At 53.1% G+C, this 22,958-nt stretch overlaps 1 protein-coding gene across 1 annotated transcript in view; it reads right to left on the reverse strand.

Annotated features, from left to right (window-relative positions):
* The window catches only part of ASTN2 (astrotactin 2), a 354,284-nt gene that overhangs the window by 262,852 nt on the left and 68,474 nt on the right, over nucleotides 1–22,958 (reverse strand). The window contains exon 3 of the mRNA XM_086475491.1: nucleotides 497–881. Within this exon, the coding sequence (XP_086331617.1) occupies nucleotides 497–881 (385 nt within the window). The remainder of the gene's footprint in view (nucleotides 1–496; nucleotides 882–22,958) is intronic.

A 22,958-nucleotide genomic window follows, 5' to 3' on the forward strand; every position in this document is an offset into this window, starting at 1 on the left:
TGAAAGCGGAGCCATCAGCTTCCCATCTCATTGCACCAGGCAGGGTCACGTTGGAAACAGGGGATTGGTTTTTGAAGAGAATGCTGACAAAGGAGACGGGTCAAATCCTATGACTCCACATCTCCGTGGAGCTCCCAAACACAGCTCACCTGCTCCTATGGCACACAAACCACCAGCAAAGCACAGTCAGGCTGTGATGCAAGACCAGGGGACCCGGGTCCTCAGGGCTGGCAGTGACAGCTGAAGGCTCATAGCTACTGTGCCTCAGTTTCCCCAGCACCATCTGAAGGTGACCTCCCTCTCAGAAAGCACAGCTTTAGGACGAGGTCTGCAAACCATCTTGTACATGACAGCTGAGGAGCAAAGCCTGGAGAGCCAAGCACCAGATACAGGGGCTATGCATGAATGAGCTGTCCTCTCTAGGTGACATCACACAGGACAGACACCCTGGCAGGTGGATGGGGAGAGGGAAAGAGGAGAGAGAAAAGCCACAAACCTTTCTTTTCGTAGTCAGGCTTCTCCTCCCCGCCCCGGCCCAGGCTCTCCAGTGTCCGTGTCACCTGGCTGCCAAATTCATCCTCCCTGGTGCTGGGCTCTGCCCGCCGCGGGGTCTCCTCCTCCTCCTCATCCTCATAGTCGTCCAGGATGGGGGTCTCGCGAATGGGCACCCCGATGACCGAGTTGTGGGCCTGGAGGCGCGAGTTGCGGAAGCTCTCGCGGGCCTGGGGGCCCAGCAGCACCGAGGGGATGTAGTGGATCTCGTGGGTGGCCTCCGTGCTGGCGCTCTTCTGCGGGATGCGGCGGCGCTTGTGCCAGCGCCGCTGGGCGTACAGAGCCACCATGAAGACCAAGAGGAGCAGGAGCAGCGCGATCAGCCCACCCTGCAGAGGAGAGCAAAGGGTCAGGAGATGCAGGGCGCTCAGGGATGGGTCAGGAGATGCTGTGGTCAGCATCCCCGGACCCGCTCATCTTCCACCCCCAGAGCACCCTTTCGTCAATGCTCCATGGATGTTTCAACCGTGAAGCAGCCACCTCTGGGCCGGGATGTCCCAGGCAGGAGCAGCAGGGCACCAGAGGTGGCCTTCGGCTGGGGACAGCACAGTGACACCCCCAGCTCAGCTCTGCTCAAGTTATTTTGCCCTTTCCCAGGGACTTTATTCTTACCACGCAGCCCTTGGGTACCCCCAGCCCATCCACCCTCAGGGACCGAGGTGGGCAAGCTCCCACTCAAGGGAAAGGAGGCAATCGCATCCCACTACTTAGGAGAAAAACACTCATCAAAACAAACCAGCCACCGACACGGGAGCAGCAAAGCCTCAGCAGAGACACACAACATTTCACATAAACGACGGTGCAACAAATGGCACCACGCAACCACCACTCCCCAGGGCACGGTTCCCCCAGCTCCATCATTTCTGGTTGTGATCTGCCTATGGTTTCAATGAGACTTTAGCTGTAGACCTGGGAGTACAGCACAACATATTCCAGACCAAGACCTGCTCTGCAAAGCTCTCCTCTTCCCCCACCCCCAAATTTTATTTGATTCAGCTCCCAACTACACTACAATTAAAAAAAAAAATACCGAAAAAATAAACTTCCTAAATATCTAGATGTCCATGGAAGTGGCCTCTCCTCCCAAGTGAGCTGGGCTGGGACGCACCAAAGGGAGCCAGCCCTGTTTCTGCTGCGCTGGAGGTTAAATTCAGCCACAGCTGCTCAGCCCTGCGCAGGCAGGAGCCGTGCCTGTGACAGCTTCCAGCCTCTTAATCTCCGCAGCACCGGAGCAATTTTATCCCGTGGCAGACAAGCAAAGCAGGGCATGTAAATCAGGAGCGGCATGAGCAATCGGGGCTTTGCAGCGCGACGTGGAACAGCCAGGTCAGGGCAGGAGTTGCTTTGGCACAGGGGATGCCGCAGCCCAGAACTTTACAGAGCGTACAAAACCAAAGCAGAGACGTGCAAATGCTTCCTCCGCGTTCGACACAAAGCACGGTGCTGAACCCAGAGCACAGCTCCGACTCGTAAGCAGGATCAGCTGTAACGAGGTGGCATTGAAAGCTGCATCTCGCAGGATGAGAGGCCTCAGGAGCAGAGGAGAGGCACTTCTTCCTGCACCACTTTGGCACCACAACCTGCCGCACAGAGGAGCGCAGCCCAGCATCTCCCACCAGGACCCTCCCACCTCTCCCCCCTAAATTGGCAGTAATGGGAGAAGGGCTCAGGGATTCAGGAGGACATTGCTCAGCTTGGCTTCCCTAATTTAAGTGACATGTGCCATCAGGAAAGGTGGTTTAGTATCCAGGAGATGCTCGGGATCTCTGTGTGCAAGAAGGGGAGAGCTCGCTAAGCTGACTACATTTGTGTCCTGCAGTACCAGGGCACCTGAAGGACCAGCAGGATGAGGGCCCTACTGGGTCTTCCATGCTCAGAAGCAAGAAACAGCATGGACACCTCAGCCCAGAAGAGCTGAAACTCGTTTCCTTGAGTTCGGGCAGTGCGTGATGCACGGAGACCCCAGAGCATCAGAGGAGGCTCCCAGCTTGAGCCACCTGCACCCCTCAGCACTGAATAGGGGCCATTCCCTTGGAAGCCTGCTTCGCAGGACAGAAAGCACAGCACGCCAGACCCTCCAAAAGGGAGGCCAGGTGACAAGGAACCAGCAGGGCCATGAACTTCAATATGACAAACGACACTGCAAAATCAGCTCCAGCGTGTGCACCGGCATCCCTCCATCAAAGCGAGGGCTCTCACGTTACAGAAGGGTTTCAGAACAACACTCATGGACATGGCTGCTGGGAAAAGTCTTCTCCAAGGCCTCACCACCAAGGCCCCAAGCTGCCTGGCTGGACATCGCTCATGCCTGGGTGCTCTCTGCAACTGCGAAGTGGCTGCAGGGTAGAGCACTCCACGCCCACAGGCACTTGTCCTCCCTGGAAAAGCACAACCTAGATGCTCAGGGAAAAGCCAGGGTGACCGAGAAAGCCCTTCACGACGAACAGCTTTGTGACCTGGACCCAGGGAAGGGGTCCAAGACACCCACGGCAGTGGCGGGGCCGTGCATCTGCCTGGCTGGGCTGACTTTGCGTCTGCCCCCAGGAAAAACGGCTTGGAGCAGACAAACCTGTCAGCATATTAAATTAAAGATCTCTTTGCTTAGGAGAAATTACAAAAAGGCATAAAGGCACAGAGGTTATTAGCATGCTGTTCCCCCCACCCTGGCTCAGGAACGACAGGGTTGGCTCAAGGCAGCTGAGGGCTCCCAGCCCAGCCCGGCCGCAGTTCCCACATCCTCTGGGGATGAACTGGAGATCTCTGCTCTGCCAGCCACTGAGACAACAGCAGCTGCTTGTTTAACCACGCTGCACATGCTGCGAGAGCTTCCTGGGGAAAAGGGGGGGGGGATTAAAAAAAAAAAAAAAAAAAAAGTCAAACTTAGGAGGCATTCAAGCCAGCCTTATTTTAATCTATTTTTCATGTTAAATTATCCAACTGAGGGAGCAGGAGAGAGAAAGGGGAAGGAAGGGATAATATGAGAAATGTTTTATTTGACAATGTGTCATTCGGAAACTGATTATTTCTGTCTCCGAGCTTTTTAATATTCCCAAACAATGACCGAGCCGCGCGGGGATTTGGTATTCTAAGGCTGGATTTATAATACTCTGTTCTGCAGTGATAAGAACACGGGCCTTTAATCCTCTGAGCTGTGAACATGCATATTCTCCCACGTAATGTCCTTCCTGCCGCGCTCCCGCGTGCCCTGCGCTGGCCGAGTAGGAGCCACCGGGCACCAGAGGGTTGCTGAGACCCACGAGAGAGGAGGAAGAATGGGAGGAGGAGGATGGGGGAGACGAGGGCTGGTGGGGACAACCTACATGCGTGCAGAACTGCAGGTCTCATGGCCCTGGAGCAAACCTCAGCTGAAGCTGGAAAGCAGCAAGGCTGGGACTTACTTGAAGCACAGAAGGAAAACCGGTGGCAGAAGCCACCTCAAAGCCCAAGAGATTGGGCGCTCATATAAATTATGAAGGCTGCCAAGCTGCCGACCGGGAGGGCGATCGCTGTTTGGGCATCCGTCCAAGATGCTGAACAATTTCTGAGCAGCAAGACGATGCATGCACTGCTTCGAACACAAGCCACCACGCTTCCCTACCAAAGTGGTGAAAGAAGAGGGAGTCCTGCTGCTCCTCTGGGGTCTCAAAAAACTTCCTTGCAAGAGGCTCCAGCCTTTCCTGGCTCTGCCTGGTCAGCTCTGCTCCCTATAGCGGGATGGACGTGGCTCCCCACAGGAGTCGCCCAGCCCTGCAGCTTTGCAGTCAAACACCACAACCACATCGATGCAGAGCAGACATTACAAAAACAAGTCCTAGCAGCCTGCCAGCCTCCACGCCAAAAAGGGCCAGAGTCACGGAAGATGGACCCAGGCTGGAGACCACGGCTGGGGCTGGGCAGACCTGTTACACTAACGCATCCCTTCTGCAGGTCAAAGCAAAACCAGTGCAAAACAGGGCAGCATCTACCCTGCACTGACCTAACCCCCTTCTGCTGCTTCCTCTGAACATTGTTTCGCTCTGGGGAAAAAATATCCCTATTTTTTTTCTAACTTTGAAGCCACTATTGCTCCCACACGACATCCAAAACCTATTATTGTCCCACATCGTGCTGACAACCAGCCCCATCGCTACCTACCTGCTGCTGGGCTCTCACAGCCCAGGGCCAATGACAGTCCCCCAGGACAGCTGGGCTCTTCCCAGCACAAACCCTGCACAAAGACATCCCCCCATCACACCCTGCAGCTTCAGAGAGCTGGGATGAGCAGGACCCCAACGCCGGAGCATCACATCGCCCTGCACCGTCCCAGTGGATAAACCACGGTAAGCAAACAGGTATCAGCAACAGCCACACAATCCTCAGAGCTCTTCACACTGTGTACTTTTTCCTTTCTTTCCTTTTTGGCCGTGAAGGTAATTAAACACTAGAACAATTTACCAAGGGTTGTAGTGGATTATCCATCACTGTCATTTTTTTAATTTTTTTTTTTTTTTTTTTTTTTAAATCAAGCCTGGATGCTTTTAGAAAAGTTAAGCTTTATTTCAAATGAGAAATAAAGGCTTCAGGAAGTCCTTGCGCCCTGTGGGGCACTGGAGGGCAGAGCAGATGACCCTCTGGTCTTCCACTCTACCAATTCTGTCCTTCTTACATTTCAGCTCTATAGCATGTTACCTCTCTTTCAAGCATTTCATCCCCTCCCAGGTCAACCCAGAAAGCACCACCGGACCCTGGACACGAGCGGGCAGGTGAGGCATGTCCACCTAATGGCACACCAAAGGGGGAGATGCCACCAGCATAGACCAAACCTCGGACCTCTGCAGCTCGGCACACACAAACCTCTCACGGCTCGTCTCTGCCGGTGCCGAAGGCTATAACGAAGCAGCGCTCCACGAGCAGGTGTAGCAAACATTTGCGTTAGGTTTTAGCCACGCTGTAATTTGAGCTAACAGATTTCTAATTAATTTAACTAAAAGCGATGGCCAACGGCAGCACAGAGACTATACGAATGCCGTTTCACCAGGTGGAGGCTTGCTCCCGCGCACGGATCCTCCGAGGCCACGTCCCAGGGCGAACCACAACCAGAGTTGGGATCACTCGCGTTAGCCTTTACATCAGTGTGTCTTAATTGGCAATAGATCCTCTCAGGCAAACCCTCCTGCAGCCAAACTCAGAGGAGACACCCATCGGTGCCCAGGCTGGCCAGGGGGGGCAGCCCCAGGCCTGTCCATCCTCTCCCTCCTAGCTCTGCCAGCAGGACCATTTCAGGATCCCCACACCCCAACCAAACTCCACTCGAGATGACTTTAGGAGAAAAATACCATGTCATACACGCTGGGCTGCATGGCATCTGCTTCTTCCCTTTCCAGAACAAACTTCCACACCACACCAGCTTCTCCCTAGGACTCCTTTGCCTTACTGCTCTTTTTCTTTTTGCTGCACCTCTTAATCTAGATATTTCTACGCAAATCTTAATTAACATGCTGTTTGCACCTTCTTTCACATCATTAATGATGAAAAATAAGGCTGATCTCTGCAGACGTCTCTCAGAGCCTTCCCTCTCCTGCGCACTGCTGTTTAGCACGACCTCCTCTGCACCCTGCCACCTCCTCACCCTTCTGGGGCGCAGGACATACTCGCAGATGGCACACAATCCCACCGGCTTTGAAGAAACAGCAGGGCTGGGGAAAGGATGTTATAGTGTGCCCTTCCCTAGAGCATGGACAGCCTCTGGTGGTCATCCCCGTAAGGGGGGACTTCTGGCGGCTTCCTGCAAAATCAAGGTTTCTGCACCCACAGCACCTCTGTCTGCCTCTCCGTCCTCCCCTTCTCATGTCTGTACACACTGGCTCACCGCAACTGAGCCTAAAAAAGGCAGAAGAGGTCCTAGAAATACCAACATCCCTTCAGCTTCACAATAAGAGGAGACAGGCAGAGGAAAGAGGCCCCGGATCACCCTGTCCACTAACACACATCGCACACGAGGACAGGGAGGAGTCACTGAACGCATGCAAGGAAGGAGAGGACAGGGGAGAAGCGGGCTTTGCAAGAAGCAGTCACATCTCCTACAAAAGGCAAGTAGGGCTCATGGATAGAAATGGAGCAGCAGCACCTGGAGTCTGGGAAGGTGCCAGATATTGTCTCAAGAGATGCTCCCGTGGGCACAGACCTGACCAAGCCTGCTCGGTCCTCACACAGCCTCTGCCAGCAGAAGTGATGTGACAACACAAACTAGCGATGGAAAGATGCTTACTCTCTTCCTGCGCGGGTGGCACTAGAGGGTGGGTGCTTGACTTGCAACAAGGATCGTTCAAGAAGAAACATAACAGCAAAAAGCATGATGCTCCCAGGAGAGCTGGGACATCTCGATCACTGGAGGAGGTCACCTGGCCCAAAGTGTGGAGCAGTGCTGGCACGCCTCGGGGATGTGGGGGGCCCTCCAACTGCCCCTCCTGAGAGCAGGCAGCTTTTGTCTGGAGAACATGTTCCTCACCCCGCCCATGAAGCACAACCACGCTCTGACAGCACATACCCCCATGCGCTGCACGGGCATGAGGGCAGGGAAAGTGAGACAGAGGACGAGGTTGAGACCAAGGACAAACACAGCAAGCCAGCATGAAGGCTACAGAGGAAGAGATGAACACTAGGATTAAAAAAACAAAACAAAATAAAACAAAAAAACAACAAAACAAAACTTCAAAGAGATCTGAATCTGGTCCTGACCTCAAAACCACTCGACCCCACCTCTCCACAAAGGACAGCAATGATACAGGGCAAATCTACTAAAAAAATACAGCATTTTGTCCCTGTACGCTTCAAATCTCCATTCGAGCACCGCTTCACCAAGGTGCTTAACCACATGCTTAACTTTAATATGTGTTTAATTCCCATTACAGTCCATGAGACTATAGCACACGCCTCAGCGCTTTGCTGAGCAGGGATGGCTCCTTGAATTGTGGCTCGAAGAGAACTGTATTATGTCTTTTTTCTTCCCTCCTTCCATGGCTCTTACAGCATCGCTGAGCTCCAGTGACGATGGGGCACTGTCTTCTGTCGGTGTTATCACAACAGTGTCACCTAACCCTGCCCAGAGCTGACAGCACCCATGAACCACCCTCTCCGAATGGGCTCACACCGGTGCAAAGGAGTGCAGGATTTGGCCCAGGGGTTTAAAAGGAAGGGTTCCCATAGGATTGCTCCATCAGGCCCGTGCAGATCATACGCGGCTGTTCCGCTTGCCACGCCGTACGTACACGCACGGGGCATAAATTTAATAGCATACACAGTTCTGGAAAGTGTAACACACGCACAAGAGATGAGAGTTACAGTTGCTGTGGGAACCATAACTTTAAAATCTCTGACTCTTCTGCATTAAAAAAAAAAAATTAACGAGTCAGACAAAAAGTCACATTTCCATATAATTTTTTTTTTTTTTTAAGTCACGCTGAATTTTGTTTTGCTGTTTCATCCAAGAACAGAAACAAGGAGTGAACCTGTCACTCAGCCTTTCTGCGCTGTTCAGACATGCAATGTGATGTTCCAGTAAATGTTTATTTGAATGGTCTCCCAGGCACTGGCTGCATGCAAGCACCAAAATACACAATCCTCAATCACACCGAACATGCCTGCGTATCCCGAGCTGCACATCTTGCGAGGATAACAATTCAAAATGACTCCTAATCCATTTTTATGATGTAAAAAAAAAAGGCATTTATTTGCAGCGAACTGAAAGAGGAGAGCTGGAGGTGATTCTATTAAGCACCTGATTGCTAGCTCTTTTTAAAGCCAGAGCACAGATTGCATAAATGGTGATTTTAATGCGCGCTAAACGGTTCACCTAAATCGGCTGACCTGCTAACCCAGAGCTTGCCCTCACAGAGGGAAGATTTTAAAATGCACAGGGCCTCGTGTGCTCACGCTCATGTTTCCCTAATGCGGGCAGGCTGGCTGAGTGCAAAGCTGAGACAAAAACAAAAGCTTTTTTTTTTTTTTTCCCCACGGAGTTTCAGTTACAGAGCCCCAACCCTCCTCCTCGACAAGCCTGCTGGAGACACCTCCACGTGTTCCTCCTGCTCAGCTCATTTACACCCAGTACCTGAACTGCATTTTAGCCGTATTCCAAAGGGGAGGAAAAATTCACTTGAGGTAAGAACCATCAACCTTGCTTTTAAATAACAAAGGTCACCACACGCGCAATAAGTCTCTCTAAGCACAGGCAAGGTCTCATGGGCAAGGACCATTGCAGGTTAAGAGAGCCCAGGGTTGCACCAACACACAAAGCACCTTGTGATTAAACATGGGGCTATACAGCAAAGCCCCTCAAAACCAGTAAGCACAGAGCCACCACCCATACAATATCCCTCTCTGCACCATCTTCAGGCCACAGCCCAAACCCCAACCACCCACAGGGACTCAGCTCAGGCGAGGAGCAACCCAACGGCCAGCGGCGCTGCCCAGCAGTCGCATCCTGGCAAAGGCAGCCTCTGCCAGAGGAATGGCAAATGGGAATCCACCTGATATCAAGAAGGGCCACCAGAGACTGTGTGTGTGACCCTAATACCTTCCCAAATGAAAGAGAAGAGAAATTAAGGCCTCCAAGGCTCAGTTTTGGCTTGGTTTCACTGAAACCACCAGTAACAGCAGGTTGACCACGCCTGCTTTGCCTGATGCCAGTGGGCAACATGTCCCTGCCCCACCTCCCCTCTCTCCAGAGCTTCCCATCTTACAGCAGAGATGGTCACTTGGGGGTTCCTCTTAACCAGACCCCTCCAACAGACCTGCAGATTTGCACCTTGCACCTGCACACCCCTGGGCAGGGACAGCCAGTCCCAGGGGAGCCTGAACCTGCCTCACTCTGCACGCCACTCCTGCTTTGTGGGCAGACGGTGCTGCCCATGGGAACATCTCGTGGGCTTTTTCCAGACTTTCCTGCTCTGAGCTGTGGACCATGCAAGTGCTGCATCCACCAACAGAGCATCTGGCACGGCAGAGCATCCAGCACCATGGCCTTGACTGCGCTGGCCAAGCCACACCACTGTTTTTCTGGAGACACTTCTATCACGTTCATGCTTCACCCACTGGAGGGTTCATGCTTCATTCCACTGGCCTTCCCAGTGGAGGCCACAAACATCTCCACAGCTTCTACCCGAGCTGGTGCCTTCTCCTCCAGAAAAAAAAATCCAGAATATTCATTTTAGCATCTGATGGAGAAGTCAACCTGCTGGTCAGCTGGCCCCAAAGGACAGAGCAGCACAGTACTGGTCACAGCAAAGGCGTGAGGAAGTGGCACGGTGAAGGAGGGATGCAGCTAAACTTGCAAGTTAAAAAAAAGGGCTAAAACTCAGAGAAGCTGCGCATCTTTCCGGAGCCTTTGCCTCAGGCTGATTTCAGACCCTCCGAGTGACCACACACAATCCTCAGCACCTCCACTGCTCAGTGCCCCCTACAAAACGTGGTGCAGCTCCTCCCTTGGCTCCCGCCCTGTGTTTATCTGCTTTATTTGGACAACGAATGCAGGAAAGCATCTCCCAGAGCACGGGTACACAGCTCAGGCATCAGCTGGGGCTACCGGGAGCCACCGCAGACTCAAGCGGCAACTACTGTGGGGTCCCCCAAAAGTGACAGCCACTGCGGGATACCTGAACTACCCAGCTGCTTCTCATCCCGTCCAAACAAAGGTTTAACAAATGCTACAGCAAGGTCTCAAGTTCCTAGGATTATTACAACATCTACCAGCAGAGCATTTGCTAGCAAGTGATGAAATACAATTAAAAGTAAAGAACACTTGTCAGATAAATGAGTAACATGTACTGCTGCTGCAAAAGTACCTTTCTTGTTTTTTTAATAATTGTGTTTATCCACTTCCTCACCAATTTACAAAAATGCAGCTAATTCTCAGTGGATCTTACAGCCATTAGCGCGAATTAATGCTGTTTCCACTGTATATTCTGCATATATTAAAAAAACATTAATCTAATAAGAGATGCACATCTCCGGATGAGGGAACATGAACACAATTCACATTGTGCCTCCAGCTTCCAAGCGCTGGTGAGTGACACGGTACAGCATCCTTTCTGCTCAATTAACCAGCCAGCTTCTGGGGGCTGCCAGATCTTGGACAGTTGTCCAGAAAAAGTGGCAAAACACAGAGAAAAGTTCACTGCAGCGTTAAGGAACACGGACTTCTTGGAGCAGCCCAACACCTCCAAGCCCCACTGACGGGCCAGGTCTCTGTGTTGGTGCGCGCTGCTGCTCCACACAGGGCGGAGCAAAGACAGGCGGGAGACTGGAAAAGGGGTTTAGGGTTTACTGGTGGGCATCTCAAAACAATTTACGGAGCAAGGAGCTGATGGGATGTGGTATTATACCCACAGGAGTGGAGGGAAAAGAGCTCTTTTTGCTGTTTTTTTAAAGGTTTATAACTGATCCCAGAGCTGGCAGCTGCTTTGGGAATGATCCAGCCTATTGTGTAAAAAAAAAAAAAAAAAAAAAAACCAACAACACAAAACCAAACAAAAAAACCACCAACCTGCCTCATCATATTTAAAGTGCAAATATTTCAGCATAATGAACCTCTTTCTGAAAAGCAGCAGCACAAACCACTGCTTTCCAGGGGGAGAGGGAGGGTATTCAAACACAGCAAGAGGGACAAAAGCTCCATGCACGCGTCCGTGTAGCGTTTGGCATCTTTGCAATTCCGGCAGCGTAACTCACGCTACAGAAGTCACATACCGCAGCCCCCCTCCACGTTGGAGAAGAGCCTCCGCTGGTACCTGAGGCATTGCATACCAGGAAAAGAAAAAAAAGTTTATCCATTTGCACATATGCAATTTGAAAAAATGCACCGACCCCCCCCAGCCCTGTGCATCACAGAGCAGGAAAATCCAAGACTTTGATTTAAAGAATAGATCAAGAAGTTCAGCAAGTCCACAAACCTTCTCCTCCTTTCCCAAAACACCACAGCTATTCCCATCAGGTTATTAAGAGTCCAGTGAAGTACAGCACTTAACCATACACTTAACTCCCATTAACTTCAGAAGCACTTTGCACATACATAAAATTTCTCAAGTGTTTCAGGACTTTTCTGTCTTCTTGCCCAAGAACAGAGAGTTCCCGTTACCCAGCCCTTGGTGTGATGCCTCCAAACAACCCCGGGGCTCAGCACAGTGGAAAAGTAAATCTACAGGGACAGGATTTTTCCTGCCGTACAGCTCCCACACTCACTGCTTGCACGCCCGTGGCTCCACTGAAACCTTTTTGTTCCACGGCACGTCAGACCACGCTAAGCCACCTCGCTGAAACCCTGCTCCTCGTTCGTCCAGCCCCCTTGCTGTATTGATCGCAAGCTGCGAACATAAAAGGACGGGAACACGCCGGCTTTGTTTTGCTTGCTTGTTTTCAAGTGACTTTGAAGGGTGCAACAAGGCCAGCGATCTCCTTGTTGGGGAGGCAGAACCGCAAGTGGGGAGCACAGGGCATCCCGCTGCTGGGCTGGGAGGGGAAAAGCCAAGTTTGCATCTGCCAAGGGGCCCTTTGCGCCTCCGGGGTGCAGCCAGAGCTGCTTCAGCTCTGGAGAGCTCTACACACCCAGGGGACAGTCCCCATCCCAAAGCACTTACAGCTTGAGGCACCTGCAAGTCAAGTCCCTCTTTTTTCTGTATGGATACAGGACATCAAAGTCGACAGGAGCAGAGCAGAGGAGGCAGCAGAAACCAGGGCTCCTACCTACATCTTTCCCCTGTAGGACCGTGCAGGAGGGAGACTCCAAACAGGTACCAAGATGCTGGCACTTCCAAAAGGACATTTACCCACACATTTTGAGGAAGGACCATTGATTCAGGGCAGTCCAGTCTGGCCCTCCCATCCTCAACAATCTGGATTTAAAGTACCACAATTTGAAAGCCTACGCCTATTTCTGAGCCCTCCACCAGGCCAACCCACACCCCTGCTACAGCAGGGCTAGGGAAGAGGGGACCTGAAGGGGACCACCCAAATGCAGCCCCCTCCGGGGCAGGGCTCAGAGCTATGTCCCTGCTACCCAAAGGGACCTTTGCAGAGCCATGAGCTTTCACTTGTGCTCTCACAAAGCCAGAAGCAGTCCTTACACCCAGCTTTAATTAGAGCCACCTTCTTGCAACGAGGAGACAGACCTTTCATCAAGAGAAGCTGGCACCAGAGCAGGAAGAGGCCAGCGGGCAGCAGCAATGGCTCAGAGGGGCGGGCAAGGTTTGGGGGAGCTGGTGGGCTCACTCAGTGCCACACACACATCAAGGTGTTGGATTTTCTCTCCCTGCATCCTCACAGCCAGGATCGATGCCACTCCCTGCAAAAGAGGTCAATGGTTGTGACCCCTTCCACCTCTGCTTGGGCTGCACGGTGCTGTTCAGCCCCCCAAATCTGGACCCATCCAACATGGACATCTCCTGTGTGGCCACCCCAGCAGCCTGCCTGGTGCTGCAGCAAATCCCAGGGGAGACCAGGAGCAGGGTACGCAGCAGCAGCAGGGGCATAGGGTGGGTTTATTCCAGGCACACAGCTCGTAACAGCCCTGGGCATCCTGCACGCGGACAAGACAGGCCCACTCAGCCCTGAGGACCCTCATCTCCTGACTCCATCCCCCAAGCTGCCCACAGAAAGCAGCAAGCACCAGTGATGCCACCTGGATGCCACCAAGGTGACCTGCCAAGCTCCCCAGTATACACCACTATATGCTTCAAGGGACTGAGACAGTTTGGGACTTGCAGTCCCCAGGCTAGCTGTAAGCAGAGGGCTGGGAGCGCAGTGGAGCAGGGCATGGAGAAACGAGAGCTCCTTCCGAGACAGAGAGAGGACTGAAGGGCACGGCTCTTACAGCCGGTTCACCACAGCCCAGTTGCACCATGCCGTCAGGGTCCGTTCTGGGATGGCTGCAGCCCCCCCCTCCCCATCCAACAGCAGCTGAGAAAGTGCCCATTTGGAAATGGGAAAGAATTCATTTCAATTAAACGTGCCTGGTGCTCCAAACGAAACCAATTAATTCTCCCCATCCGAAAGCTGATTAGCCAGGATATCTGGGTAAATGGATAATAACAGGCTAATAACCCCCTCCCGTCCCCACGCACACGGTGATGCCGCCGTTAGGTTTTTGACACGGTGTCGCCAGCGTAATTGCAGCATCTGTGAATAATCGGGGAGTGAAGTCAGCCACTGACGGCAGGCGGCACCGTCCCCAGCAGCAGGCAGGGACTGGGCAAGGGTGGCTGCTCTGGAGCCGGCCTGACAGCCAGTTACCTGCTCCCAGCCCTCTGCCCCCCACAGCAGCATCCATCATGGCACAAGCTCCACGGCACTGGGCCCCTCATCTCTGCTCGCCCACCGAGTGACACCAAGGGGGGTTGTTAAGGCCAACCACAGCCATGCAGGTTGGGTGTTCAGCTGACGAGCAGTAACTCATTAATGCAAAAAGGCCTCAAACAGGGCTCTGTGCAAGGAAAGCTGCCCCCCGACTCCCAAAACCTCCTTCACCCCCCACGGGAAGGTTCTGCAGGGCAGCCCTGGGCACGGCAGTTCCCAGATTTCCAGCCCTTCCCCCATGGCTGTTATTAGTCAGCATTTAACGCCACTGTTAATTAATTTCCTCATCCTTCCCCCTCCAGGGTGGGCTCCCACCCAGCCTTGACAGACAGCAGACACACCAAGGCACTGGGGTTAACGGGCAGGGGAGAGCTCTGCACCTCCATCCCTAAACAGCCTTACGACCCCACCCCCATCCCAGTTTAAGCATCCCCACTAACCCAGGCACAGGACCAGCAGCTCCTGGAGCTTCAGGTGTCCTCAGGGAGTTCAAACAGCTGAACCCAGACACAGGGATGGCAGCAAGCAGGAGAGAAGAAGGTACAAAGCCATCCCACCCTTTTCTGTGTCCTTGTTCCCTCCAGTCCCCAATCATCCCCAACACCACCGCAGCCCTAACCCCCAGCCCGACCCTCCTGGTCCCTGCCAAGGGGCAGCCGCTGGCTGGGGAGCCAGTGGCAGGAATTTTCCAGCTCTGCTGTCTTTGAGGGTTTTTTTATTTTTTCCAGTTGGAAAGTGTTGATTAGCTAAAAAAACGTTTCCAATAGGGTATTTTTGGCTACAAGAGATCTCCGAGCCAAATCGCGTGCAGAGAAAAACAAAGATCTCAATCCCGCTGCCATTTTCTAATCAAATTTCCTTTTACTAATTTGACAGGCCTGTTTTGAAAATCTAAATTTAAAGCTAAAATAAAGTTAGATTCCACAGCTAAATGGGAACCAAGACGAAATATTTCAAATGGAGCTAATAAAGCCCTTCTACCCACACATTTGGGCTCACAAAGCACCTCTCCACTCTATTTGCTGCTCCTGGTGCAGGTGGTGGGTATTGAGCTTCAGTTTGCTTCCCCCCACCATACACAAGCACCTCCCCAACAGTTTGGTTTTAGCTTTGTAGGAGGCAGAAAAACCACCTCCCACCCAGCTTCAGCTCCATCGCAGCTCACCCCACTGGGGTGCCCATCCTGCCGGCTGGGCTGAGTTCGCAAGTGCACATCTAATCTAAATTAAGCCCAGCCCATGCAATGCCCCTGTCTTCAGAAGAGACCTGGCCTCCTGCAGAAGAAACAGCTTTGCTTGAGAGAAAGCATGAATGGGAGATGAAGACACAGCCATATGTTCCAGGAGCAGCTCACCTAGGTGGCAAGGTGAAGGCAGACAGCGAGGAGAGGAGAGAACCCCCGGGTAGCGACAAGTATCCATTTGAGAGCCAGCACAAATCTGCACAGGCTCCTTCAACTTTCAAACTCTCCCCTTGCTCCACACTAAAAGAACCTCTCAGTCCCCAGGTGCTCAGCTGATGTCCTCAGCATCTGACCTCCTCTCAGGCTTTCATCGCAAAAGAGTAATTTCCCACAGGACAAAGGAAGCCAAAAAAAGAACAGAGGCCCTAGCACATTGTATAGACAGAGCGCTGGAAACTTGGTTCAACATTTCTGGTCCATGCCTGCATGGTCCTTGGGTAAGCCCCCAACTCAGGAAGCCCAGGACATCCAGTCAATGTGCAAAACACCGAGGTGAAGGCAACCATCCAGTCCAGAGCACCTGAATGTGAGACCTGGAGAAACAGGTGCCCCACACGACACCGCAGCAGAGCGGTATCCGAGAGGACAAGGAAGCTGCTCCACTCTTTGCCAGCCGCCCCACCGAGCAACGGCACCCAACACCAGGATGCCGTTCACCAAGAGCTTCGCTTGGGGCCCAGGAGGCACGGTCTTCCCCCAACCCCTCCTGCTGCACAGCCCCATCCCAGCCTCCCTCAGGGTTTCATGGTCAGGCTTTCCACTCCGATGGAGATTTTCCAGGGGTGGCTGGGCTAGTCCACACCCAAGCCCAGGATCTGAGACACCATGGAGGGGACAGTCAGAACTGCCCAGACAAATGGAAGAAACCCTCTCTCCAAGGCAGGCAAGTGTTTTCCATCAAGGTGTTTTCAAAACAAGTTCTTCTCTCCTGGCAGCCTCAGCAGAGGCTGGGACAGGCTCCAGCACACAAACAGGCCGTCGGGAGCCCAAATGGGGCCAGAGTCACCACATGCAACAAAACAATTAAGAAAACGAGGCCCCGGGCTCTGCTCCCTCTCCTCTAACTCCATTTCAAGCAGCAGCACATCCTTCCCTCTGCCCTACCAAGTCCTGTTTCCACCACAGCCCCTCTCCCTGACTCATCCCAGGGCACCACCGAGGGCCTGAGCCACCTCCGGCCACCAGCAGGGCTTGGCCATGCCACAGCAGCCATGCTGGTCCCCTCCTGCCCCTCTGGGATGCTCAGCCCTCCGGAGAAGAGGCAGCGCCACCTGCACACAGCCAGCTCAGGCAGCAGAGGATGCAGACTGTCACAAGCCCTAAAGCTGCTCCTTCCCATCACCAGGTGCAAACCACATTTATCCTTTTAACATTCCCAGCGACAGCTCAGGGCTCCCTTTCCAAAGGACACTCGAGATAAAAATCTATGTGACGGCCAAGCAATTGCAGCAGGCAATTTAATGCGATAGCCCTGGACAGCACGAGGGGAGGAAAAGACTGTCCCAAGAGCACTGGGTGAGTAAAGTTACATGCTCGGTGACTGCATCCCTGCCTGGCCCATAAATGCTCACCACGGAACCAGGCCAGTCTGCCAAGGTGGGGGCAAATACCCCCTTTGTGTACTTAAAGCATGGGTGCAACCCCGAAGAGGAAGGCTGGCGGGGTCAGCAGCAGGCAGGGCTGCTCCGGGGAGATTTGCCATAGGGCCCTGAGCCACAACACCACGTGTCCACCACAGATGGGTCTCGCCAGGGTGAGATCTCGAGGTTTAGGGGATCTGAAGATAGTTTCCTAGGATTCCTCATTTCCACCTTTGTTTTCCTCTTCCTCATACATCTCAGTGATGCTCTTTAACAGTGCAACTGAGCCAAAAGATCCTTCCCAGCCAACACAACTCTACCATTAACTTCTGCCACAAACAGTTACCCTGTACCATGAAGCAGTTTCCAGCCTCACAGCAGGGAGGGCACGTTGTGGCACTGGTAGGGACCAAGCAACCCCACAATGCTTGCAAGCTGCAAACACGCAGGGATGAAAACAGCAAGACCTACAGCAGCGATGGTAGTCCTCCACACGCACGTGTGTCTGCAACTTCTGACCAAGGAGGCGCAGGCAACACCAGGGCAAGGGGAGGATGCCAGCCTGCATTCCTGCTCGCTGCCAGGAGGGAAATACTTGAAGCTAAATCCTCAGAGCAAAACATTTACAGGAAACGGATTTCCATCAATCACTTCAAACCACCTGCTTAGTTAAATCAGTCCAAACACTGTAAAACTTATTTGAAATACTAGGCTGTTGCAAAATGGGGCTGAAGGCAGTGGGCTGGAAGGGAAGCGTGTTTTGGTGGGTTTGTAAGGCTGCCCCTCCCTGGGTCAGCCCCAGTTCAAGCAGATCTTCATCAGACAGCACAGACTGGAACAACCGTCTGCGGGACCGGGAAGTCCTGCAGAACAGGATAGAGAAACATCCATCACCAGTGACAAAGGGTTATTGATCCTGCCCGAGGGCAGAGAGGTGGATTTAATGACCTCTCCAAATCCCTTCCACTCTGAAGATCCTATGGAAAAGTAATCCTCATCCTGCAAAACCCTCGAGAAAGGCAGTACATCCCTGGGGTATCCCAACGGATGCCAGTGGCATCAACAGCGTAGCCACACGTGGAAGGTTTGGGGTACTGACAAAGCAACTCCCCCACTCAAGAAAAAAAAAAAACACCACCCTGCAGTCACAAAACACACCTTCCAAAGCCAAACCACTTCAGCATTAACCTGAAAAACTTGTTTAAGAAAATGACAATGAAAAATTAGCACAGGTACACTTGCGCAGCCTGGGGCGTGCAGGTGAAACTTCCATTTGCACTCGCGTCTCACCAACCCCCAAACCTCAGGGACTGAAGGCAGCTTTCCCGGAAGGTTCAGTGCAGTGAAAGACATTGACGGGTGCAAAGATAGCAAGGGTCATTTGCTTATCCACTTCATGTTGGAGTTTTCAATATTCGCACTGTCACGTTGTTTTCCAGCACAGATAATCGTTTAAACCTTAAACTTCTCAGAACAAAAACATTCAATTAGCAATTCCCCCACCAATTAGGAAAGGAAGAAAGAAGCCCAAGGCACAATTTAAGTCTGTATAAAACAGAAAAGAGCAAAGAACTAGCTATATATGAAAGCAGTTAAATTAAAATAAAGTAGTCATGGCTTCTATTTCTGTACATTACACCCTTCAGATCCCAGCTCAGTAAAAAAATACACATACACATAACTACATGAAGTTTATATTTCGTATATGTCCATGTGCACACACATGCAGAGACATATAACATGCATGAAGTGCTTTTGGTCATATGTCAGCTCTGCGTATTTGCCTGCTGGAGAGTCCCGGTGGGACACCCAGACCCGCGATGCCGAGGGGCTGACGGGACCCCGGGAGCAGCCCGCGAGCTGCCACGCTGAACGAGCGAGAAGGCTCGCAGGAGCTCCCATCGGTTGCTACAGAGAAGGTCAGGGAAGCATATGGCATGCACGCCAGGTGCTGGAAGGAGGATGACCTCCTCCTCCTCCTCCTCAGCAATTTTTAGGACCTTGTGCATTGTGAGCCAGGTTTCCAGCTGCCCTCGCTTGAGGGGACAAGAGGAACAAGGGCATTTTTCTCTGCTATCAAACAAGACATGAGACTCACACGCATCCTTTGATGTGACACAGCTTCGAGGCTACAGGGTTATGCATTCTGGGCTTGTCTCAGCTTCAAGCCTCAGCCCCCAGAGCCCTTCTGCAGGTCGGCCAGACTGCTGTCACTCCCCGCAGAGCCTCACGCAGGGCTCAGCCTTTTAGCTGGTGACAGACCTACCGAGACGCACAAGCAGAAACTAAGGAGACAACCCACCTTTCAAACCAAGACCACCCCACAGTGAAGGTCAAGATTTATTAAATTGGGGGGTTGTCGCACCCAGCCCTTCAGCTTCCCCATATACTGACCCCTTCTCATGACATACCGCTTCTCCTGCATCCAGCCCAGTTTCTCTCCTACATTTACACAAAGCCTGAAATCCCTGTTCAAGGTGAGCTCGTTTTACCTGAGCATGCCCATGATCTATGAGGGGGACCGCAAGAGCCCCCTTTCACCTTCCACTTCTGCAGAAACCCCCCTGTGCCTCTATACGTCTTCATTTTTTGCTCCTCCCCTTCCCATGGGAAACAAGGATGCTCCACCACCTTGCCAAGTGCATTGGGAAGAGACATAAGGATATAAGAACAACTGAAGAACGACTTGGTACCCGTTATCGCATTAGCTGCTCTCCTGAATAACATCCCAGTGCTGCTGCCTGTCATCTAAAGGACATGGAAAGTCACAAACCAGACAAGGAAGACAAATATCTGCCCACCCCCAGCTTCTCAGCCCCAGGAACCAGCACAGCTTGGGGACAGGCACAGCTCCAGCCCTGCAGGGTCACCTCACAAAAGGGGGAGCAAGGGGTGAGCAGAACCACCCCAATAACAGAGGCACCCTCCCCGCTCCAGGAGAGCAACAGCTTTTTGAAGACATAAGGCTTCTCTCCATACTTCAAGCAATGACTCCACCACACTTCCAAATTCCAGCTGCCTAAGCGGTTTTTGCAGATATTTCCTCTTTCTTTGCAATCATTTGGCTAATAAGATGAGCAGGTTGGGATCATTTATTTTGGACACTGTTCTTGGGTCATTAGCAGAAAGGCTAATCATTGCATTGGCAGAAAATATCACTTCTGCTTCAGAGCTGGACGCATAGCACGGGGAGGGCGAGAGACAGCAGGAGCTTGACAGAGCCTTTTTTTTAAAAAAAAAAAAAAAATTACAAAAACCAAGATACATGCCTCTAGAAGTGGAATTTTCCTCTGCTATTTCCCAAGGTACCCACTGCTAGGATGAAGCGGGCAGACTTCAACGCCCGAGGCTCCTCTGCAGAGCTCGCACTCTCTCCCACACATGTGCCACCTCCGAGGGCTCAGCGAAGGAACGATGCTCACAGCAGCAGCCCGACCTCGCCGTCTCCCTCACTCAGCTGCAGCAACGATCCCTGGTGATGCTCAGCCCTCCGGGGAAGGATCCCCTTCCTCACCCACAGGCAACGCCAGGCGGGATGTCAAGAGCCCCAGAGCACAAAGCACAGGAGCCCCTTCTGGGACAGTTTGGGGTTAGGGGAGCACATCAGATGTGACGCCTGCGCACTGTTTGCAACACCTGAGCACCAAAAGCTACCTACAGATAGGTGTTGGAGACATTTAAATACAATTTGTATTCAGTGGTGAAGGCTGGAATGCCACTGGGGGTGCTGAACTGCCCGGCATTTGCAAAGCTGAAGCCTGCATTTCCAGGACAGACGGCAAAGCTGAGCCCTCTCCGTTTCGCTCTCAAGAGAGGTGACAGCAGAAGCAAAAGATGAAGTCCCACAACACAGCCACGCCGAAACACAGCGGTGCTGCTCAGCAAAGCGGCTCCCCGGGCTCGGCTGCTGCAAAACCACCGCTCACCAAGGGCCCTGGGAAAAAAGTCGCCCCGCAGACATCCTGCTAACACAGAGCACAGGGACGCAGAGCTGCTGCCCACTCCCACCTCGCAGCGTGGCAGAAGCAGCCGCTGCCTTCACTGACTGACCTGCCAAGGGCAGAAATGAGATGCTGGGAGGGGGGAACAGCTGGACGTGGCATAGGTTGTCCCCTCCTCTAACAGACACACAGCCAGCACGCCTCCTGCTCTCCTCCTCCAGCTTCATCTGGCCCGAGATGTCCCGGCCACTGGTGATGCCATGACCTTGGCCGCTCTTAGCAGCATCCTTGGGGCAAGCACAGGCTGGGCTCCTGCCTCCCCGAGGAGGCTTTCAGCAGCCATCCATCAGCTCCGCGCCTCCCTTCCCGTTCTCTCAAAGCTGAGAACCCCAACGCGGTTGGCAAGCAAGCCCTGCAAAGTGGTTATATGGGGAGGTAGCTGGGCAGCTGGACACGGTGGCAAAGGCTGGGAGGGGGGATGCCAGAAATTTGCATCGTCACCTCTCCCTGAGGTCCTCCAGCGGGATCTGGTATCCCCACGGGACGGTCACACTGCACCCTCCAGGCAAAGCCCCCCCCCCCCCCGAGCACTGCTGCAAAGCCAGCCGCTTGCCAGGGAGCCCAGTGACAAAAGGGGAGCTTGGGCTTGCTCTGCAGGGTGCTCTGACCAGAGAAAGGGAAGAAGAAGATTTGGGAGCTAATTTAGAGCTTGGATTTCCTAAGCCTTTTCAGGCATCGAGGCTATTGGCAGGCAGCATTACTGCCCCTGCCAGTCTCAGCAGCTACACAATGTCCTTCCCTTGGCAAGGGCAGCAGTGGGGAAAAAATAACACACAAAAAACAAGGGACATGTGATGGAGAGCTTGGCTGAAGGCTCCCTCCCCCTGCTGACCTGCATGCCAAGGAGGAAGAGGATGAAAAAAAACAGTGAAAAGTGGCCATTTAAAAAGGAAAGAAAAAACCAAACCACACTACTTGTTTTGCTAAGGAAAACACAGGTGAGCTGAGGGGATGGAGCTGTGGCAGGAGGTGAGCAGACACAACCACTTTGCTCAGTGGCCAAGGCAAAGCCATCGCCTTCCCCACGTCCTCCAGCCAGCACGGGGAAAGCAGGGCTCGCACTGCCTCCTTCACAGGCAGGAGGGAGCAGCTGCACTTTGCGCAGCCCCCCTGCACCCCGTGCTGATGTACGGAGCCCCCAAAACCAGGGCCTCCACCTTCTGAGGAGGCATCGTACCCACCCCAGTAAACCCACAGAGATAAGCGCTGCCGGGAGCACGGCTCTGCCAATAGGCTCAAGCACACGGGGTGAAATAGACGGCTTTTGCCTCAAAATGTCATGACCAAACAGGCAGGGTGGTGGGAAGCCTCCTCTCTCCTCCCACCCCACGGAGACGACCACTCTGCTGAGGATGCTGCAGCAGGAATGGTCTCACTATCACCCAGAGGGTACAGAGGGCAAATCCCTCTGCAGCTGGAGCAGCAGCTTCTCAGGGAAGGACAGGATGAGTCCAACGTTTGACCTTTTTTCAAGGGAGAAGAAAGGAAGCAGACCAACCATGAGAGCAAGGGGATGACCCCAGCCATCTGGCCCAGGAGCAATCTGAGCGCAGCGCACAGACCCCCCCGTCCGGGTGACAGCTCTGCCCCCAGCTGCAGGGCAGCACCCGCTATTGAGCAGGGTGCGTTTACCCAGGGAGGGACGTAGAGCCCCCACCCAGCTGTGACAGCAGAACGGGCGATGGGAGAGCAAGCCAGCATGGAAAGGGAGCGTGGCGAGAGATCGTTCGTCAGCAGAGACATGCAGACGACAGGCAAGGCACGGTCAGGTGAAGTGTGATGGCTTTAAATAGTGGTTGGCAAAGAGTACAGAGCACATGACTATATCACTAAAGCCACCCTTCCCATCGTTGTGCACCACGCTGGCAAACTGAGCACCACGTACCTCTACAGGTTCTGCTACCCCGTACAACGCCTGGAAAGCTTGAGCCAGCCCTGGGAGCAGAGCAGCCTGCTCACATGTACACAGTGCTTCCTCCACGAAGACCTGCTCAGTTAGCAAAGCCAGGATCTTGGTATTATAGCGGCTTGTGGAGTACAAGTGGCCCAAAGCCAACGTGGGTCACCTCCACCCAGGACTACGTCCTGCCTCGTGGCAGCAGCCACGCAGCCAAGGCCAGCCACGGTGCACAAAGGCAGGGACATATTCCCTTCAAGGGTCTGCGGCTGCCAAGGTCAATGTTTTACCCCAACACGTCTCAGCTGGCAAAGGGCACTTCCACACCACCAGCAACACCCTCAGACCCCTTCAGAGAA

The sequence above is a fragment of the Leptosomus discolor genome, chromosome 19, assembly GCF_034619465.1.
Source record: "Leptosomus discolor isolate bLepDis1 chromosome 19, bLepDis1.hap2, whole genome shotgun sequence".
NCBI lineage: Eukaryota > Metazoa > Chordata > Aves > Leptosomiformes > Leptosomidae > Leptosomus > Leptosomus discolor.